This window comes from Eupeodes corollae, chromosome 1 (assembly GCF_945859685.1).
Source record: "Eupeodes corollae chromosome 1, idEupCoro1.1, whole genome shotgun sequence".
In the NCBI taxonomy this organism is placed as follows: Eukaryota; Metazoa; Arthropoda; class Insecta; order Diptera; family Syrphidae; genus Eupeodes; species Eupeodes corollae.
The window spans coordinates 287,680,614-287,698,346 of record NC_079147.1 but is presented as its reverse complement, the minus strand read 5'-3'; the positions used below and the strand labels follow the sequence as shown (position 1 = coordinate 287,698,346).

General features: G+C 33.0%; 1 protein-coding gene across 4 annotated transcripts in view; it reads right to left on the bottom strand.

Annotated features, from left to right (window-relative positions):
• The window catches only part of LOC129939151 (calcium-transporting ATPase type 2C member 1), a 220,157-nt gene that overhangs the window by 22,319 nt on the left and 180,105 nt on the right, over window positions 1–17,733 (bottom strand). For 3 of the 4 annotated variants that reach the window (XM_056047036.1, XM_056047037.1, XM_056047038.1), the window contains exons 2-3: window positions 4,486–5,145; window positions 3,367–4,420 (exon numbers count right to left, since the gene is read on the bottom strand). In XM_056047036.1, coding sequence (XP_055903011.1) covers window positions 3,367–4,420; window positions 4,486–5,145 — 1,714 coding nt within the window. Of the gene's footprint in view, window positions 1–3,366; window positions 4,421–4,485; window positions 5,146–15,654; window positions 16,128–17,733 lie in introns of those variants that run through there. The other variant, XM_056047035.1, reaches the window with a different exon arrangement.

Below are 17,733 nucleotides of genomic sequence, written 5' to 3'. Positions count from 1 at the left end.
TGGGACACACAGTAGCATCAGTGCATATGTATTACATAAGCATACTTATGTATATTTGAATTGTATGCCATTAGGGATCAAAAGTTACTCATGTAACTCTCTAAATGGAAAGGAGTTGTTGCAGTTAGACTTCAGAACCCACTGGGGAAAGAAGAAATTGATTTTTTGAAACATGTAAATTTAAGTTGTTTTCGTTTTTCTGAAAATTCTTAGGCTTGGATAATCTGTGCATGCATTTGTGGTTTTAAACTGTGACTTTTATTGGAAATTGTGTTCTGCTTTAATGCTTGAGATTGATTTTGAAAGTCTAAATCTAGCTTCGGACCACATCTGCCCATAATTTCATACTTTCTAGGTTCTCGTATCAAACAAATCCAGTAAGAAGTTTTGGCCATTTAAACAAAATATGGGGAACTCTGCCTTTTTCACGTTCCGTACGCTTGTTGTCAATGGCAATCCTTATGTTAATTAACGGAAAGCAGCACTTGCCTTACAGTGCCATGACTTTCCCAGTTCTTAAGATTGATTGTACTCTTATTCATAGTTGGGCAAATAAATTGGCTATTATTCTGAAGTGTTTGATTTGAGAACAATTAAGTGGTGATTCTCATCGGTTTTGTTGATCTTTTTGATGATTAAATGAAAACAATTTTCATCTGATTTTTCCCAACGTTTCGACGGTGATTGCCGTCTTCTTCAGGGGATGTCTTTATTCACATAGATGATAAGAGTGTTTATTAAATACACACGAATATTATGTAAAGCTTTCAAGTATGACTTACATTGATTTAAATATTACAAAAACATTAAAACAAAAAATAATTTAAACAATTAAAACAATTCCGATCTAATCAAGCCAAACACATACGTATGAACACAGCTTCCAATCTCATAAATAAAGTCTTTGCGTTGAGTGACTCAAAATACCAATCCGACAATAAGAAAAAAAAAACACAAATACTCATTGACAATAGCTTTCCGATAAAAATCATAAGAAACTTGATACTTCGTCAAAAACATCAAGTTTCTTCCGGAAACAAGTTGGAAGAGAAGAATGGTGTTTATAAAAGTGTTGTGTATGTTCCCAAACTCTCGGAAAATTTCAAAGAAGTTGTCGCCAAAAACAACCCTGACGTGAACTTAGCATATAAGTCAAACCAGACAGTTGCATCTTTATTTACATGCCTAAAGACGAAAACGAACAAGGATCGCCGCTCAGACGTAGTTTACAAAATAAACTGCAAAGGAAAACCGGACGAACCATGCAATCTCTGCTACATTGGCACAACTAAACAACTCCTTCGACAAAGAATGGCTAACCATAAATCAGACATTCGCCTAAAAAACCCGGAAAAGACAGCACTAGCATGCCACACCATCGAAACAGGACATCAACCAGACTTTGAAGGAGTCCAAATTCAAACGCTATACATTAGAAACACTTCACATAATAAATAACAAAAATAATATGAACCGCAAACAAGACACTCAAAACATATCCGCCGTTTACTGCTCCTTAGTTTCAGACAAAAACAATTCAACAGTTTACATTTAACAGTGACAAGTCTTCAAAGTCGGAAGCGCTTTAAATTTTAATTGTTTTAATTGTTTAAATTATTTTTTGTTTTAATGTTTTTGTAATATTTAAATCAATGTAAGTCATACTTGAAAGCTTTACATAATATTCGTGTGTATTTAATAAACACTCTTATCATCTATGTGAATAAAGACATCCCCTGAAGAAGACGGCAATCACCGTCGAAACGTTGGGAAAAATCAGATGAAAATTGTTTTCATTTAATCATCAAAAAGATCAACAAAGCCGATGAGAATCACCACTTAATTGTTCTCAAATCAAACATAAACATCAACTTGGTCAAAATTATAAATCATTATTATTCTGAAGGAGTACCCGTGGCATGATGGTTAGTGCGTTGGACTGTCATGCAAGGGGTCTTGGGTTCAATCCCTGCCTGTGCCACCATAATTTAAAAAAATAATTTTCGCGGGTACTGCCTCTTGCGAGGAATTGACAAATCCTTCAAGAGTAATTCTTGTCATGAAAAAGTGCTTTCTCAAATTAGCCGTTCGGATTCGGCCGTAAATTGTAGGTCCCTTCCATTCCTGACAACAGTACTCGCACACAGGAATGGTTGAGAGTTGTAAGTCACTAGGCCCTGGTTCACAACGGACTGTTGCGCCACCCCATTTGATTTGATTATTCTGAAGGAAGCTTAGAAAATCTCTGCGTTTGCTTTTCAATCTATTTTATTCTTTTGATACTTTTCTGGGATTTTGGAAAACAACATTTGTTGAGTCAAACACCAAACAAAATTGCGAACCTTATCCTGTTTCAATTTATTTATCAATTGAATTAACGTCCCATTTTAAGAAAATCATGGAAACGCTGAATAAATGATCAGCTTACAAAATATTTAATGTGCCTCAGGGTTCTGTCCTATCTCCGACAATCTTTTTTTTTACTAATTATATTCTGTCTGAATCTTTTTTACTTTCATATTTGTATGAAAGGATGTGGATCTTAAAATGAGGAATCAAAAATTAAGTAGAATCTAATGCGTCAAAAACTTAATGCTCTAGTGTCGTTAAACGATATTATGGCACTTGTATCAAGTAAACTGAACAGCTCCGAATTTTCGGTATTTGATTATTGGACCACCTCTAGTGAATGAACCTCAAACGCAATGTCGCTAAAAATGCCACTAGATGCTTGGCTTAACTGATACGATGCAAGAAATTTGTCTTTCTATTTGATCTGGCTCTTATATATAAGAATAAAATAGGTCTTAGGATTAAGTATAATTCTAATCTCTAGACTAGTGCTCCCGCTACTTACATAAGTCTTTTTGAACTAAGAGCATTGAAAGTGATAACGAAATAGCCAGTTAGATTTCTCCCTTTTACTGTAATTATCGCGCTTCTAGGTTTGCTTATCAGTTCACTCTTGAGACCAACTTTGTCCGTACTGAAAAGTGCAGATATTCGTTTTTTAACCGTACTACACGAATGTAGAATGCCGTGTAATGCTCGGCTTTCCTGCATTATTGCGATGTTCAAAAACATTTAAAACTATAGCACACCAACACCTTCTTTACAACGTCTTCTTTTTTCCTAATGCTCAGAATTTCTCTCTTGTGTCTGAACTTATAACCTCGTTGCATCCTCAATACATCTTCCAATTATGATAAAAGTAATCGAAATTGCAGATGTAACATTTTTCCAAGAGACAATAAATCTCCTAGGACACACACTAACCTCGTTTATGCCTAATAGATCCTTAAATACACCCCTTAGCCTAAATCCTTAAACCTAAATGTAAATAAAAACTCGTAAAATGTAACTCACCTATAGCCATAGCTGTTTCCTGTGCATCGCCCGTTACCATCTTCACCCTTACACCACTCTGCATCAGCAATTCAATTGATTCCCGCACCAACGGCCTTGGTGGATCAGTGATTCCAACTAGGCCACAATAAATCAAATCCTGCAGTGATTTACCCTTAGCTAGTGCCAACACTCGCAAACCCTTCCTACCGATTTCATAGGCTTCAGCCAAAAATTCAGCTTCATTTTGTTTCGATAGAGTTAATGCCTGCGCTCCGTACATATACTTTGTGCATTGTGGCAAAAGCATTTCCAAAGCACCTTTGGCAAAAAATAGCTCCTCCTTGTTGTTGTTGTACTTGTGAATACATTTTACAGCCATCATCTTTTGTTCCGACGAAAATGGATACTCCTGAATGCGAACATAATTCTCAGCTGTGGCATACATTCCGTTCTTCATGGCGACGGCAATTAGAGCTCCTTCGGTGGGCTGGCCGAGGAGGGTTTCATTTTGGATGTAGGCATTGTTGCAAACGGCACCGATTTCCAATAAACTTGTGATATTTTGTTTGGCTACTTCGACATTGTTGCAATTTCGGATGTGAATTTCACCTTGATCGTTGTAGCCGGCTCCTGTCACGTCGGCCATATAGCCATCGGAGGTTATTATCACAGTGACTGTCATTTCGTTTTTGGTCAGGGTGCCGGTCTTGTCGGAGCAGATCACATTTACACAACCCAGAGTCTCGACGGTTGGGAGTTTCTTGACGATGGCGTTTCGTTTGGCCATTCTCATCACACCCAAGGCCAGAGTCACTGTTACCACGATGGGCAGACCTTCGGGAATGGCTGCTACAGCGAGACTTACACTGATATTGAACATCTCTGTTAAAGGTTTGCCCTGCAACCAGCCGAGTAGCATGATAACGCCGATGATGAGGAATGAATAGAAACTCAATTGAGCTCCCAGAATGTCCATGGACTTTTGCAGAGGAGTTTTGGGCGCTTCTTCGGCCTGCATCATCTTAAAGACTTCGCCGAACTCACTTCGCTCTCCTGTACTCACAACAATTCCCTGAAATTGAAAAAAGCTCAAGGTCAGAATTTTAGATCAAAAATTGAATATTCCAGAGAACTTACCTTTCCATTTCCACAACGAACTAGGGTGCCCATAAATGCAATATTCTTCATATTGGTGTGATCCTTGTTGCCGCTGTTGTTCAGAACCAGCTCAGTGCATTTTCGTCCCGGCTCCGTTTCGCCGGTAAAGCTCGACTCATCGATTGACAAATCGATAGCATCGAACAGCCTTACATCGGCCGGCACCCTATCGCCCACATTCAAGTACACCACATCGCCGGGCACAAGTTCCCTCGCCAGAAACGTGTCTAGCCGGCCCTCACGCAGACAATGACATTCCGGCGGTACTAGTTTCTTGAGCTCCTCCAGTGACTTCTCCGAGCGGTATTCTTGGATGAAAGCCACTGTCACGACAATTATTATCGCAATCGTTATACTGACTGCATCGTCAAACTGTTTCATAAAAATCGAAACTGCCGCCGAGCCCAGGAGCAGCAGAATCAGTGGATTCTTAAATTGTTCAATATATTTCTTCCAGGTGGGATCCTCTTCAATCACATTCAGCTCATTGTGGCCAATTATCTTGGCTCGATATTTAGCTTCGGTCCATTTGAGGCCGGTACGAACGTCAACTTGCAACCGACCGGCAACCTCTTGGGCGGTATAAGTTGACGATTCCGCTGTGGAAAGTAGCATCTCGGGGGTTAGTGTTGATCCCGCCTATGAAAAGGACAAAAATCTCAAATTAATTATTTTTGTTATTTTCAAAAACGCCGTCGAGTACAGACGAAAGGTTAAATACCAAGGGAGGGATAGAAAAAATAAAAATATAAAATTCCTCATGCAATCCAAAAGTTAAATGAACCTGCCCAAATTATTACCACCCCTTCTAGACGAAACTTAAACAATAAAAATATGAACACACAACAAAGTTGCTATTAGTATCTGGAAATATTCAAAAGGATATTTTTATACAGACTCCACAGGAAAATAAACTTTTAAGGTTTTGGAGTGGGAGGGGTTTGGGTTATTGTGTAAGAACAATCAATACTAGATATGTAAGGTGAGGGATTGTTGTTCTGGAATTATACAGTGAGTAAGTGGATATTTTAGGGAGGAAAAACATAGAAAAGAACAAAGAGAAGAAAAGTGAAAAATTGGACCCCCGCACCGACTGTAGCAGTCTCGAAGGTACAACTATTAGTTCAGAATACGAAATGTTGTCAAAAACTTTGAATTGTGGTTTTAGTTTTTCTTATTTTCTTTTTGTGTCTGTTTTTGAGTAATTTTTGACATTACTGTTTGATAAGAAAAAAAGGAAAATTATAAAGGGTGTGTTCAGTTCTAGATAAAGGAAAGAAAAAAAATAATGATTTGTGAAACTCATTTGTTGTTTCATTCTTTATTTGTTTTTCTTTAGTCAATAAAAAGGGTTACATGAATATTTGCATAAATTTATCATTGTTTACATTTTGGAATGAAATATTTGAATTTAGATTGCGAAGAATACATAGAAACTAGAAATATTAGGTTGACAGTCAACCTTAAGATGGATCAAATTAGAGGTTACAGAGAGTTTGCGAAACTTCTTTTTTGTGGGAAATAGGTTCAGATTGAAAGTATCATGTTCTTTTGTTTTTTTGTTTATATTTTTAGTTATCAAGTTGACTTATCTACTTTCAATGATAATTAATTATAAAAGGATAAAATTGAAATGAAATATAGTCTGTCTGAATTATAAGGGTATGTCTGTGAAACAGTTGCGTGACGTGTTGGACACAAATAGCTTAACCTATTTTTTTATAGGTCAAATAGAAAGAAGTGTAAACAATCTTAAAGTTATTTATTATCGTCGATTGACAATTAATTTAACATGCCTTGCTATGTGAACTTCTAAGTCACAGCTGGTGGAAAAAGGAGGAACTATAGGGATTTCTAAATAAGGAATCTTTCACTTCAAAAAAATATATATATAAATAAGAGTAATATGGTAGTGTTTTGAAGGAATCGATTTTATGAATTAATTATTTTTTTGAATTATGTTTGAAAATACCAAACTTTTTTTTTAAAAGGATTTGTGAAAATAAATTAAATTCAAATGTTCAATGAAAGTTTAAATCGTGTGAAATAAACAATTTTAGGTTTAAAGATGATTTTTTAGATAGATGATTCCGTGAAAATTCAAATGTACAAACAATAGTTAACGAAAGGTAACTATTGTCCTTTAAATTTGGTTTCATTTTTAAAATTTGAATGGAAGACACATTTAAATATAGAGCTTAAAGGAAACAAAGCTAACAATAGTCAATACAAATTAATAGTAATTTAATAACACATGGCTATAGATTTTCAACTATCTCAAGACAAACTGAATGAATTTATAAAAATACGTGACTGCCCCCGCCTCTGGGAGATATATTTTTTAATTTTCGTAGAAATTTCCTTGAATTTAAAACTAGTTGCACTGTGTTAAGATATTTACCTCTTTATAATTGGAATTATTTATTTTGTATATATGAAAATACCTTTACTTTTGTCCAATAGACGATCCAGGGGGGGGGGTCATATGAGCAATAAAGCTCATTCAGTTATGTTTTAAAGGTAAAATTTGGTTTGCTGTCAATAACAACAAAAAATTTTTCTTTTCACACAATTTATAAAGACTTGCATAGTACATAAAAAAATCAAGGTAGAGTGAAAAAAGTGTTCGTTGGGGTGAAATAAAAATAATCTTTTTATTTTGCATTGGTAAGTAGAAAATTCTGAATTGACTGCAAACGTTTTTAGAGAATAATTTTTAAATTTTTGAGGTAATTTAAATGGTTTTATTTGAAGACTTGTGATTACCCTACAAGGAAAGCGATTCTTGACCTTTGGAAGCTTTAAATATAATATACAGCAATTGCATCTCAAATGAACTGTTCTGTAAAGAAAGTTTTCAATGCATTTAAGCATTTTCAAAACTTAGGACTGCTGAAAATGTACCTCGTAAGAAAGACCCAAAAATTCAATATTCCGATAGGCACAATCAAAAGAAGATTGGTGAACTTGGATTGTATGGTCGTGTTTCTCGAAAGAAACCTTTAGTAACCGCAAGGCAACATAGACTTATAATAGAGTTCGAAAGATCAAAAATATTTTTAACCCAAAATTAAAAATTGTAGAAATACAAATTATTTAAAAGAAAAAACTCTAACGATGTACAAATAAATTGTTTGAAAAATTAAGTTTTTTATCTTAACAAAATTAATGATTTTTTCGTTTAAATTTTTGGAGGTACATTTTTAAATCTTAAAATACAGACAATATTTTTAAACTTATAATGCCTGAATTAAATGGTCGTATAAGTGACTTTCAGAGTTCGGTCTTAAATAACTTCCACTTTTCTAACGAGAGAAAATTTTTTGACAATTGTCTTAATCAAAATGGGAAACTTTTATTAGAATTGATTGAAGACTTTCGTTTTTTCGTTTTAAGTGACTCAAACGGAAACTTCACTTTCGTGTCTGCTCAGGGTTGCTCTGTAAAACACTACTGTCTTATTAAAGGTGAATGGCTAAGTATAATTGATGACTTTAAGACCTATAAAGCTAATTATTCGTCCCATCTCCCTATAATTGTCTTTTACAAATTAGAAAATCTAGTAGTAAATCTACAAAAACCGGCAATGATAAATTAAAATGGAATGAAAGACATGCAAATAGATATAAAATTAAACTCAATCATCAGCTAGTTACGATGCCAAGTGTGATATCTGACTCTGTAGATTCTATAACTAACATAGTTTCTTCAGTGATTAGACAGTCTGCAGAACTTTCTTCCCAACGTAGAAATACCTTTCAGTCTGTATGGTACGACGAAGAATGGAAAAAAAAGTAGGAGAAAATCTTTTGCTTTCTTAAAACTATATAGAAAACAAATAGCGCAGTTTTTAAATCACCGTATTTACAATCAAACCAAGAATACAAAAGGTTATGCAATCTCAAAAAAGAACTTTATTTAAAAAACAAGGACTCGAAATCTTTTTGGAAGACAGTACAAATGTTGAATGGACGGAATAGGAGCGTATTGTTCACAATTGATGAAAATCTACTTGCAAATTATTTTGAAACTCTACTTCTGCATGACCCTAATCTAAACACAATGAGCTTTGCATTCCCAATGTCATATCTACTAAATTTATCAGAGTCTACGAAAAAATCCTCGAAAACATGATGTCATCTGTTCAGAATGGTAGAAAAGTATCTAGAGAATTTAATTGTAAAGCACTGCATATGAACGATGTCGAAAATAGTATACCTGGGAGAGTTCAGTTCGGGGATATTACTCTTAGAGTCTTGCTTTATGCTGACAATCTAGTGATTTTATCAGACAGTCCGCTTACTCTAAAACTCCAGATTAACAAGCTAAAACAGTTTTGTGATCTATGTGATCTCAGAATAAATACCACCAAATCCAAAATAATATTTTTCAGATCTCGAAATAGATCAATTGGCTATGGGCGGAATTGGAATTTAGATGGTGAGATAATTGAGGTCGTAAATGAATTTAAGTATCTTGGGTATACAGTGACATATAATCTTAACATTCAAACCTTTATAAAAGAAAAAACGACCGCTGCAAAAATTGCAATAAATACAATGTCGTCCCAGTTCTTCGCAAATAAACTCGTAGATCCAATTTCAAAATTCAAAGTTTTCAATGCCACCGTGAATACTTGTTTTTGCTATGGTAATGAAGTATATGGTTTCGAACAGTTGGATGAAATGGAAAATATACAGAGGTATTTTTTCAAGCGAGTTTTTAGGTTGCCTAACAACACTCCTAATTATGCTATCTACCTAGAGTCAGGCTTACCTCAAATTTTCTTGAAAAACTTAAAGGCTAACGCCGATTTTATGATCAAAGTTATGAAGCAGTCCGACTTAAACTTGCAAAAAAAACTCCTTAAAATTTGTTTTAGTTGTGGATATAGTCCGGTAAAAAACTAGTATCATCTTGATGTAGCACATAACATTTCAATATCATTGCTAGTGGATAATGTGGAAGCATTAAAAAATGCATTATATGAATGTATCTCTGTTGACTCGATGTATAGGCTTTGTGTTGCGCGAGGGACTGCATCAACATCCAGGAATATATACAGACAACTTTATCTGAAATTTGGTGAAGGAAACTATTTTAAAGAAGAGTTTACAGATCAGAACGGAAATGCTCGATTTGAATTATAGACCACATAGAACAGACTTTAACCCTGTGTGTCCCCTTTGCAACCTTGGTCAAAACGAAGATGTTTTGCATTTTTTAGCACTTTGTCCAATGTTACAGGAAATCCGAAGGCTCTACTTTTATTCTAGTTTTCTTTGCCAAGAGGAATGTGTCGGTGTACTAAACGGAGATCGTGGCTGGAAGCCTCTTATACGCTATATCTCACATTCAAGAAAATATCGAAATAAGTAGTTTTTCCTCAACCAAAATCTAGCGCGTGTAGGTACTCGGAAATGCGAGGAATTCCACACGATTTTTTCAGAAAGTCTTGACTGGAATGGGTTCGAAAGTGAAAAGCTGAACTCACCCATTGAGCTACTGGGTCATCGCATCACCTCTTTAAAGAGATCGCGTGCGATAAAAGATATCTAGCTTCTCGGTGGCACACCCCAATCTTATGGATGGAGGAAGTTGCGGAACCTAGACAGATCGATCAATACGCAAAAGGTCCGAGAGGATTGCCTGAGGGCAAGTATCCAGAAGGGTCAAGCTCGCCATGATGATGGCCACTTTTTAAATTGCGCCCAAAGCTTTTTGACGAAAGAAAAATTATGTGAAGGATTTTTTTTTTTGAAAAGACCTACATAAAGTAATTTTGTTTCGTACGATAGTTTTCCTTTAAGTTCCTATTTTGAGTTGAGGAAGGACTACGATATCTCAAAAACGACAAAAGTGAAACTTTTGTTAAACTAATATCTAATTTATAATTTATATTCTGCGTTTTTGCATCTACAGTCCCTGGAAATATTATCAGACGCACTTTATATTTTATGCAAAATTTCAATTTTCAGCTATTTTAATCAGGTTTTTAAATATTGTAATGCATTTAAATTATGTTGGATCCAGAAAATAAACTATTTCTTACTTTTTTATAAAAATAAAACAACAGATTTATAGAATTTTTTATAATATTTAAAAATATTGCGTACAACCTAATAGTTATAAAAATTCTGCAGTGCCAGAAACTTTATATTTTTGAAGCGCCTTCGCATCTATAGAAATGCCAAGAAGAACAGAATATATTATTTTTTTGAAAAAGCTACGTTTCAATTCATTTCTGAAATCTCTGTATAAAATGCAGCCAAAAACTCACAGGACTATTGTATTTTGGCCTTTAAATTGGACATATTTCGAAACTGTTGAAATCTTGGAATTCTATCATGTATAGGGAGTCGTCTAAATTAGTTAGGACAATGCCTTGATGGACAAAAGTGTTCTCAATAAATTAAGAATCTAAAATTTTGACTTTAGCTCTTGAAATAGTAATACAAAAATGTATAAACCTTTGTTATTTATTTTTTTTTCAGCCTCCTATACAGAACATTCAAAAACATTTTTAAGCGGTGCTCAAAAATTAGTTTTTATTTTAAGTGTGTAACAACTCTCAGATTAAATGTCTGGATCCGTCCTTGATAAGATACAGGACTTTTATTTTCAACCGAAAACATTTTGAATTGATATTTTGATTTCTTTTGATTAATAATGCAGAATTATACACCAATCTATTGGCGATTACTCAAAGACATTTTTTTAAAATGCACAACTATTGTTTGCTATAATTGCTTTTTCTATTTTTCTGCTAGCAATACGTTTTCTAAACAGCTGATTCTAAAGGATGCGCCATTCTTAAACGGGGAAATCCCATTAGACGATGAGGTTATGAAAATAAACGAAATCTTTGTTGCTGGTGTGAGCAGAACCTTTACGTGTTTCAAGAAAAACTTCTTCATTCCCCGAAGGATAACGTTTGGCTCAGCGTTATCGGTATTTTACCTTATTTTTTCGACATAACGTTTGTGTGTCTTGAATTGGATCGAAGAATGAAACTTAAACGAACTTGGTTCCAGCAAGACTGTTCTACTTCTTTATTTAGAAACTTTATTTAGTTTATGTTAATGAAAGTCAAATTCTGTGTTACGTTTGCATCAATGTCTACAAAATCAGGATCGTTATTTTTAAAACACAAATGAAAAAACTGTGTTTTTTTTTCAAAGTCGCAATATTCAATTTTCTAAGTCATAAAGAAATTGAGCTACCATTTTTTTGAATCCTTTTCATTTCTCTGACATTTATGTCAAAAATGTACTCAATCGTTCTACGATTTTACTCAATATCAATGAAATATTTTCATCAAAAGATGTATTTCCGATATTTTTCAATAGTGATCATTTTTTTACGACAGTCATTTTCAAATATTGTTACGACTAAACTAAACTTATTATATATTTCTTAAAAAAAAATCAACATTTTGTGCAGCTGTAAATTATTGAAGTGACATGGAGCTCAAAAAAGATAAAAATTGAGCCTAGACAAGAGCATAAGAGGAAGAAGATTTAAAAAAAAAAAAAGAAAAATTAAAGTTTATTTACTTCGTGGTTTGGAGTTGGAAGCACTCAAATTTGAGAGCTGTCAAACTCAGCTGTGATTTGAATTTTCAAAATATATTGGTTCAATATTATTAAAACTTATTACAAACGTTCTGATTCAACCGTACAGTCACTATAGCGTATTTTGCATTTGGGTTTATACTTTGAATCCTTAGAAAGTATAAATTATTCACAAGGTCGAAGATACCCTTCTTGCGTTTTCGAACAACACAAACAAAAAATTCGATTTTTTGAACAACATTGTTTTAGCGATGAAGCATATTTCTCCCTCGGTTGGGTATGTAAAGTCCTGTTGCATCAACAAGTTGTGCTTTTTTGCAATATTTCGAACAGTTGATAACCGATTTATTTTGGGGTTTTGACAGAAAATCATTACTTGGATGATATGTGATTTCAAAATGAGACAACAACTAACACAACACGAATTTGTAGAGTTTTAGTGCTTCAGAAGTTTAACACTTGGTTAACATCAATTATCCATAAAGACCATTTGATTCCTTTAAATCAAAAGATGAAAGAGATCGTGTTGACATGAATAATTGCTGACTTCTAGAGGCTGAGATATTCATTCCGATTTGTTTGAAATTTACTTAGATGAATCAACGCTGGAACTCTTCCCGAAGCGACCATTAAAATTACATTGATTTTCACACTGAATGAGAAAGTTTATTAATCGCTTAATCGGTATTATTAAGATTTAATTTTAAAACCGAGAAATAAATAGTTTAAAATAGTTAACAATATAGAGCTTAAAAAAAATTGGTTATTTTAAGTAAGAATGAAAAATATGGATTAATCAATTTTGGAAACAGACAAAAATAAGTTATTTTCGATTTATCAATAAAATCGTAATAAAAATGGCAAACATATGTTAAAATTTGTAGAGGATATATCGTCGTCGTTCTATTTAAACTCCCTAAGTCCATTTTTTGTGTTTCGAGATATTTGCATTAAAAGTTTGAAATCAACATGCAAATTAATAGATTTTGGGAGTTTTAGTTCTTTATAATTTAAAAATGGTTCATCGTTAAGCTAAGGGAGTTTTGAAAAAATATAAATTTTGTCATTTATATGAACTTAGTGTATTTATTTCATTTTTGCGGAAAATGGACTAAGGAAGTTTTTAAAGAACGACGACAATATAAGAGTGAAATCAAGCAAAAGAGGGAATATTTGTTACGGTTTGGCTTCGAAACTTCTTATCCAATTATCAGTTTTTTTTTAATAAAAGAGGTTATCACGGAGCAGCTTAAAGTCCGATTATGTTAGTAAATATTTTGTTATATATCGTACAAAATCCAAATATCACTGACTCACTGATCTCACGTTTCTATAGGAAATATAAATACCAAGTGCAATTTCTGTCGTGCAGCCTAAAGAACCACTAGGTCTCTAAACATTGGGACGATATTTAACAGAAGCAGCTCTTTTCCACTCTGCTTCACATTTACTCGAAATTTTTGTAGCCATGATAATCTTTTGTCATATATTAAATTTGAATGAATTATGGAATAAACACAAAGAAAATATGGCATCTGACATATTGCAACAACACAGGCATAATTTGAACAACCGGGAATGAGCAATCAGGCCACAAGTTTTGAATGAGGCATTAATATCGGTTGAAGATCAGTTCTAAAAATATCAGAAAAAATGTCACACTTTGATATGGAATCTCCTACACGGATTGAAGAACGTGCCAGACAAATTCTTCAGGACAGGGATTATATTTCAGAAACAACGTATGGTGCCAACCAACTTTCAATTTTCGTTCAAGAAAATGAACACAAATTAACCGACTTGATGCACCTGGCGGGACTGGAAAATAGTTCTTCATCAATATTTTGCTTGCTAAATTTAGAATTCAAGGAAAAATTTCATTAGCAGTAGCACCATCTGGGATCGCTGCAACATTACTACAGAATGGAAAAAAAAAACCCTCACGCAACTTTCAAATTGCCTTTAGATTTGCAAAGCCAAGAGCTTCCTTTTTGGAGAATCTCGAAACAAAGCTCACTAGCTAAAATGCTAAATGAAACGACGTTTATTGTGTGGGACGAATTGACTATGGTAAATAATGGTGGACCGGCAGTTCTGGATCGTACACTTAGGGATTTAAGAGCTGATGAACGTTCGATGGAACGTGTTCGCTGGTGATTTTCGGCAAACATTGCATTGCAACAATTGTGCCAAGAGGTACAAAAAGGGATGAAATAAATGCTTGCTTGGTTAAAATAGTCGTTTCTGTGGGCTTCTGACAAACTTTTAATATTGTCTGCAAATATGCGCGTACATTTGATTAGTGATAATAATGTAGCAAATTTCATGAACTCTTTTGGATATAGAAAATCGAAATTTTCAACTAGCGTCACTGGACAAGACGAATTAATAGCTAATGTTTGCCCGAAAGTCGCCCAAATTTCAGAAAAAACGGATGATTAGTTACTCGAACGAGCTATTTTTGCACCTAAGAACAATTTTGTTACAATCATAAATAATAACATTCTTTCAATGTTTCAGGCCCATCAACAAACTTATCTTTCCATTGATAATCTGACTGATCGAAATAATGCTATTGATATTCCAATTGAATTTTTGAATTCTTTGAATACATCAGGACTTTCTTTGCGTAAACTGGACTTGAAAATTGGGGCTCCAATAATACTTATGAGGAATTTAAATGCACCGAAATTATGCAATGGTACAAGACTACGGATAGTAAATATTGAGAGGAACTTAATTGAGGCTAAAATTTTGTCCGGCTCAGCCCAAGGTCAGGTCGTTTTCATACCCATCAGGATAATGATGATTACTAACAAATGCTCTTTCGAATTCAAACGAGTACAATTTCCTATATAAAGCTTTGTTTTGATTTGTCTATCAATAAGGCACAGGGACAGACACTGAAGGTTGCAGGTGTTGACATCACAAATCCCTGTTTTACCCACTTATTAAATAATAAGTAATAAACTTATTAAACTTTAATGTTTCAATTAGTTCTCTACATTAAACATATAACCAAAAATTAGTAAATCAATTTATTATAACGATTAAAATTATTATTACCTTGTAAAAATTCCGATCAAATAAAATTAAGATTGGTATTTGTATGTTTTAATTGCTTAATTTATGTACTTTTTTTTCTCTAATAGGAAATACAAATTAAGCAAACATTTTCAAACATTTCCTCTTTTTTTGTTCTACTTTTAAATCACCATTAATTCTAAATATTAAACATTTGTCATATTTATAAAAAAAGAACATTACCCCATTTTTATTTAATTGTTATTTTATAATCACATTTTTTTTTATTTGTTTGTTAATTCGTAAAAAACGCGAACTCATTGTCAAAAATAAAAAAAAATACTTCAACAAAAGAAAAACTGTGAAAACATTGATTGTGATACACTAGATTCAGTTATAGAAAAATAAATGGCACAAAAATATCGCGTGCCTCAAATTCTCAAGGTCATTATTTTGCTAAATTTATCAAAGTATTACCTATTATATTATAAATTATATATTCGTTAAGTCATCACAACACAAAAATTTAAGTTCATAAGAACTTATCTACCTCTTCTTTAACTTCACTAATTTTTGGGTCTTTAGCTGGAATTGGAGATACATCTGAGTCTGGTGATATTTTTGCAGAAGAGTCAGATTCTGGTGGTAACTTTGCAGAAGAGTCTGAAGCTAAGTTTCGATCTATTTCTGGAGTTAAAGTTGGGGATATCTCTTGAGCGGCTTCAGGAGCTGAATTTACAGCCAATTCCTGACCTACATCTGCAGGTAGGGCTGGTGCTAAATTCGCAGATGATTCTTGCAAAGATTTGGTACCCGAATCTACAGTTGGGATTGATGTTTTTATTGGCGATGGATCAGTCTCAGATATTTGTTCATTGTTTATTTTATCCGAAACTTCAACTGAATCTGATTTTATTTCAGAATCTGATCTTGACGTCTGATCTTCATCTAGATTTGGTGATTTTTCGTCACCATCACTTTTAATTGTATCTATCTTATGATCCGACATGTTGTTTAACCAACAAAATATGCTTCGATACTAATTTTCAATTTTCAACTTCAAAAAGAATAAGTAAGAATATTCGCAGAAAATAATAACAATCCACATCTAATACAAAACTCATTCCACCCCCACCCCCAAATTGTACATAGATACAAATGTATATCATCAAAAGGGAACTCTCTCTATAGCCAAGTCAGGTAAATGGATACATCCGTCATAAACTACAAAGCCCGCACCAGGTACAAAATTGTTTTAGAAACGAACAAAATAAAAATAAAAAACTTTAATATAAATCACAATGTGATTTCATTGATAAAATAAAAACATTCTAATCATTCATCAGGAATGAAAATATTTTGTTTTTTAAATAATAAAATGAAGGCAGACAATAAAAATTATACGTCTAATACCAAATTCTTTTTTTTTTACAATAATTGTTTATTTTCCGGTTAGTTAATTGCATATATTGCATATTAAAATATATGTACAGTACATTCATAAGTTTTTAATGCAATTAACTATATACTAAAGCTAATACCAACTTTAGAAAAATTAAAATTAAAACAAACATTTTCTTCGCACGGTATTTTAGAATAACAACAACAAAAACAAAAAAGGGCAAACAGTTTTTCACAAGATTGTTTTCCCAAAACAAATTACATGCAAGTCTACAGAACAATTTTGCATCGAAACGACAATTACATTTTATGTTAATATCTCCAAAGTGGTTGTAAAGAATTTAAATTAATTCAAATGCAATTAAAAAAGAAAAACAAACAAAATTGAGTTATTCAAAACGATACGATAAGTATGGAGGAAAACGAAGTACACAAAAAGTTTACTTTTGTGACGCATTTTGACGACTTTTTTTTGTATAAGACTTGCTTCACGGATTGAATTTGAACGCCACTTGACGTGTGTTCTATATTTTATAATCCTACACAAGGTACAAATTGTGGCAGAATTTTCATTTGGGTACAGAGAAACTATAGAATAAATTGAATTAAATGCTGATAAAAGACAAATTGAAGTCCATATGCTTCTGCCTCTGCATAATGTAGGCTAAATAACTCGAGACAAATTGAAAAGTAATTTGTAGAAATCGAATAAAAAACATGCATTATACATTCAACCAAACATGTTGTTGTAAAAAAAATATGTGTTATAAATTGTATAGATCGTACGTTGTTTTGCATAAAGTTGATTAAAAAAAAGGACAGTATTGACATTCAAACAATGATGGATTTAAGTTAGAAAAAAATGTATCACCAAAAGTCTGCTCTCACTTTTTGATACTTTCAAATACAACCTGAGGCACAAATTTAAAATGGTGCCATTCTTTTTTTATTTGTCTGTCAATAGAAATAAGACAAATTCTTTTAGCTTAAGAAATTGCGCATTATTACTTTTTGGTTGCATGATCAAAATAAGTTAATCAATCTTTACTTTTGTTTAAAAATCAATAATTTTCAAACAAAATTGTTGATAAATTGTTAGCAAACAGAATTTTATAATATTTGGAAAGTTAAAATTATTTTTGTTCGATAAATACATGCATTTCCATCAAGAGTTTAATTTTGAAATTAAAGAAAAATGCACGGCAAAAGGACGTTTAAAAATTGTACA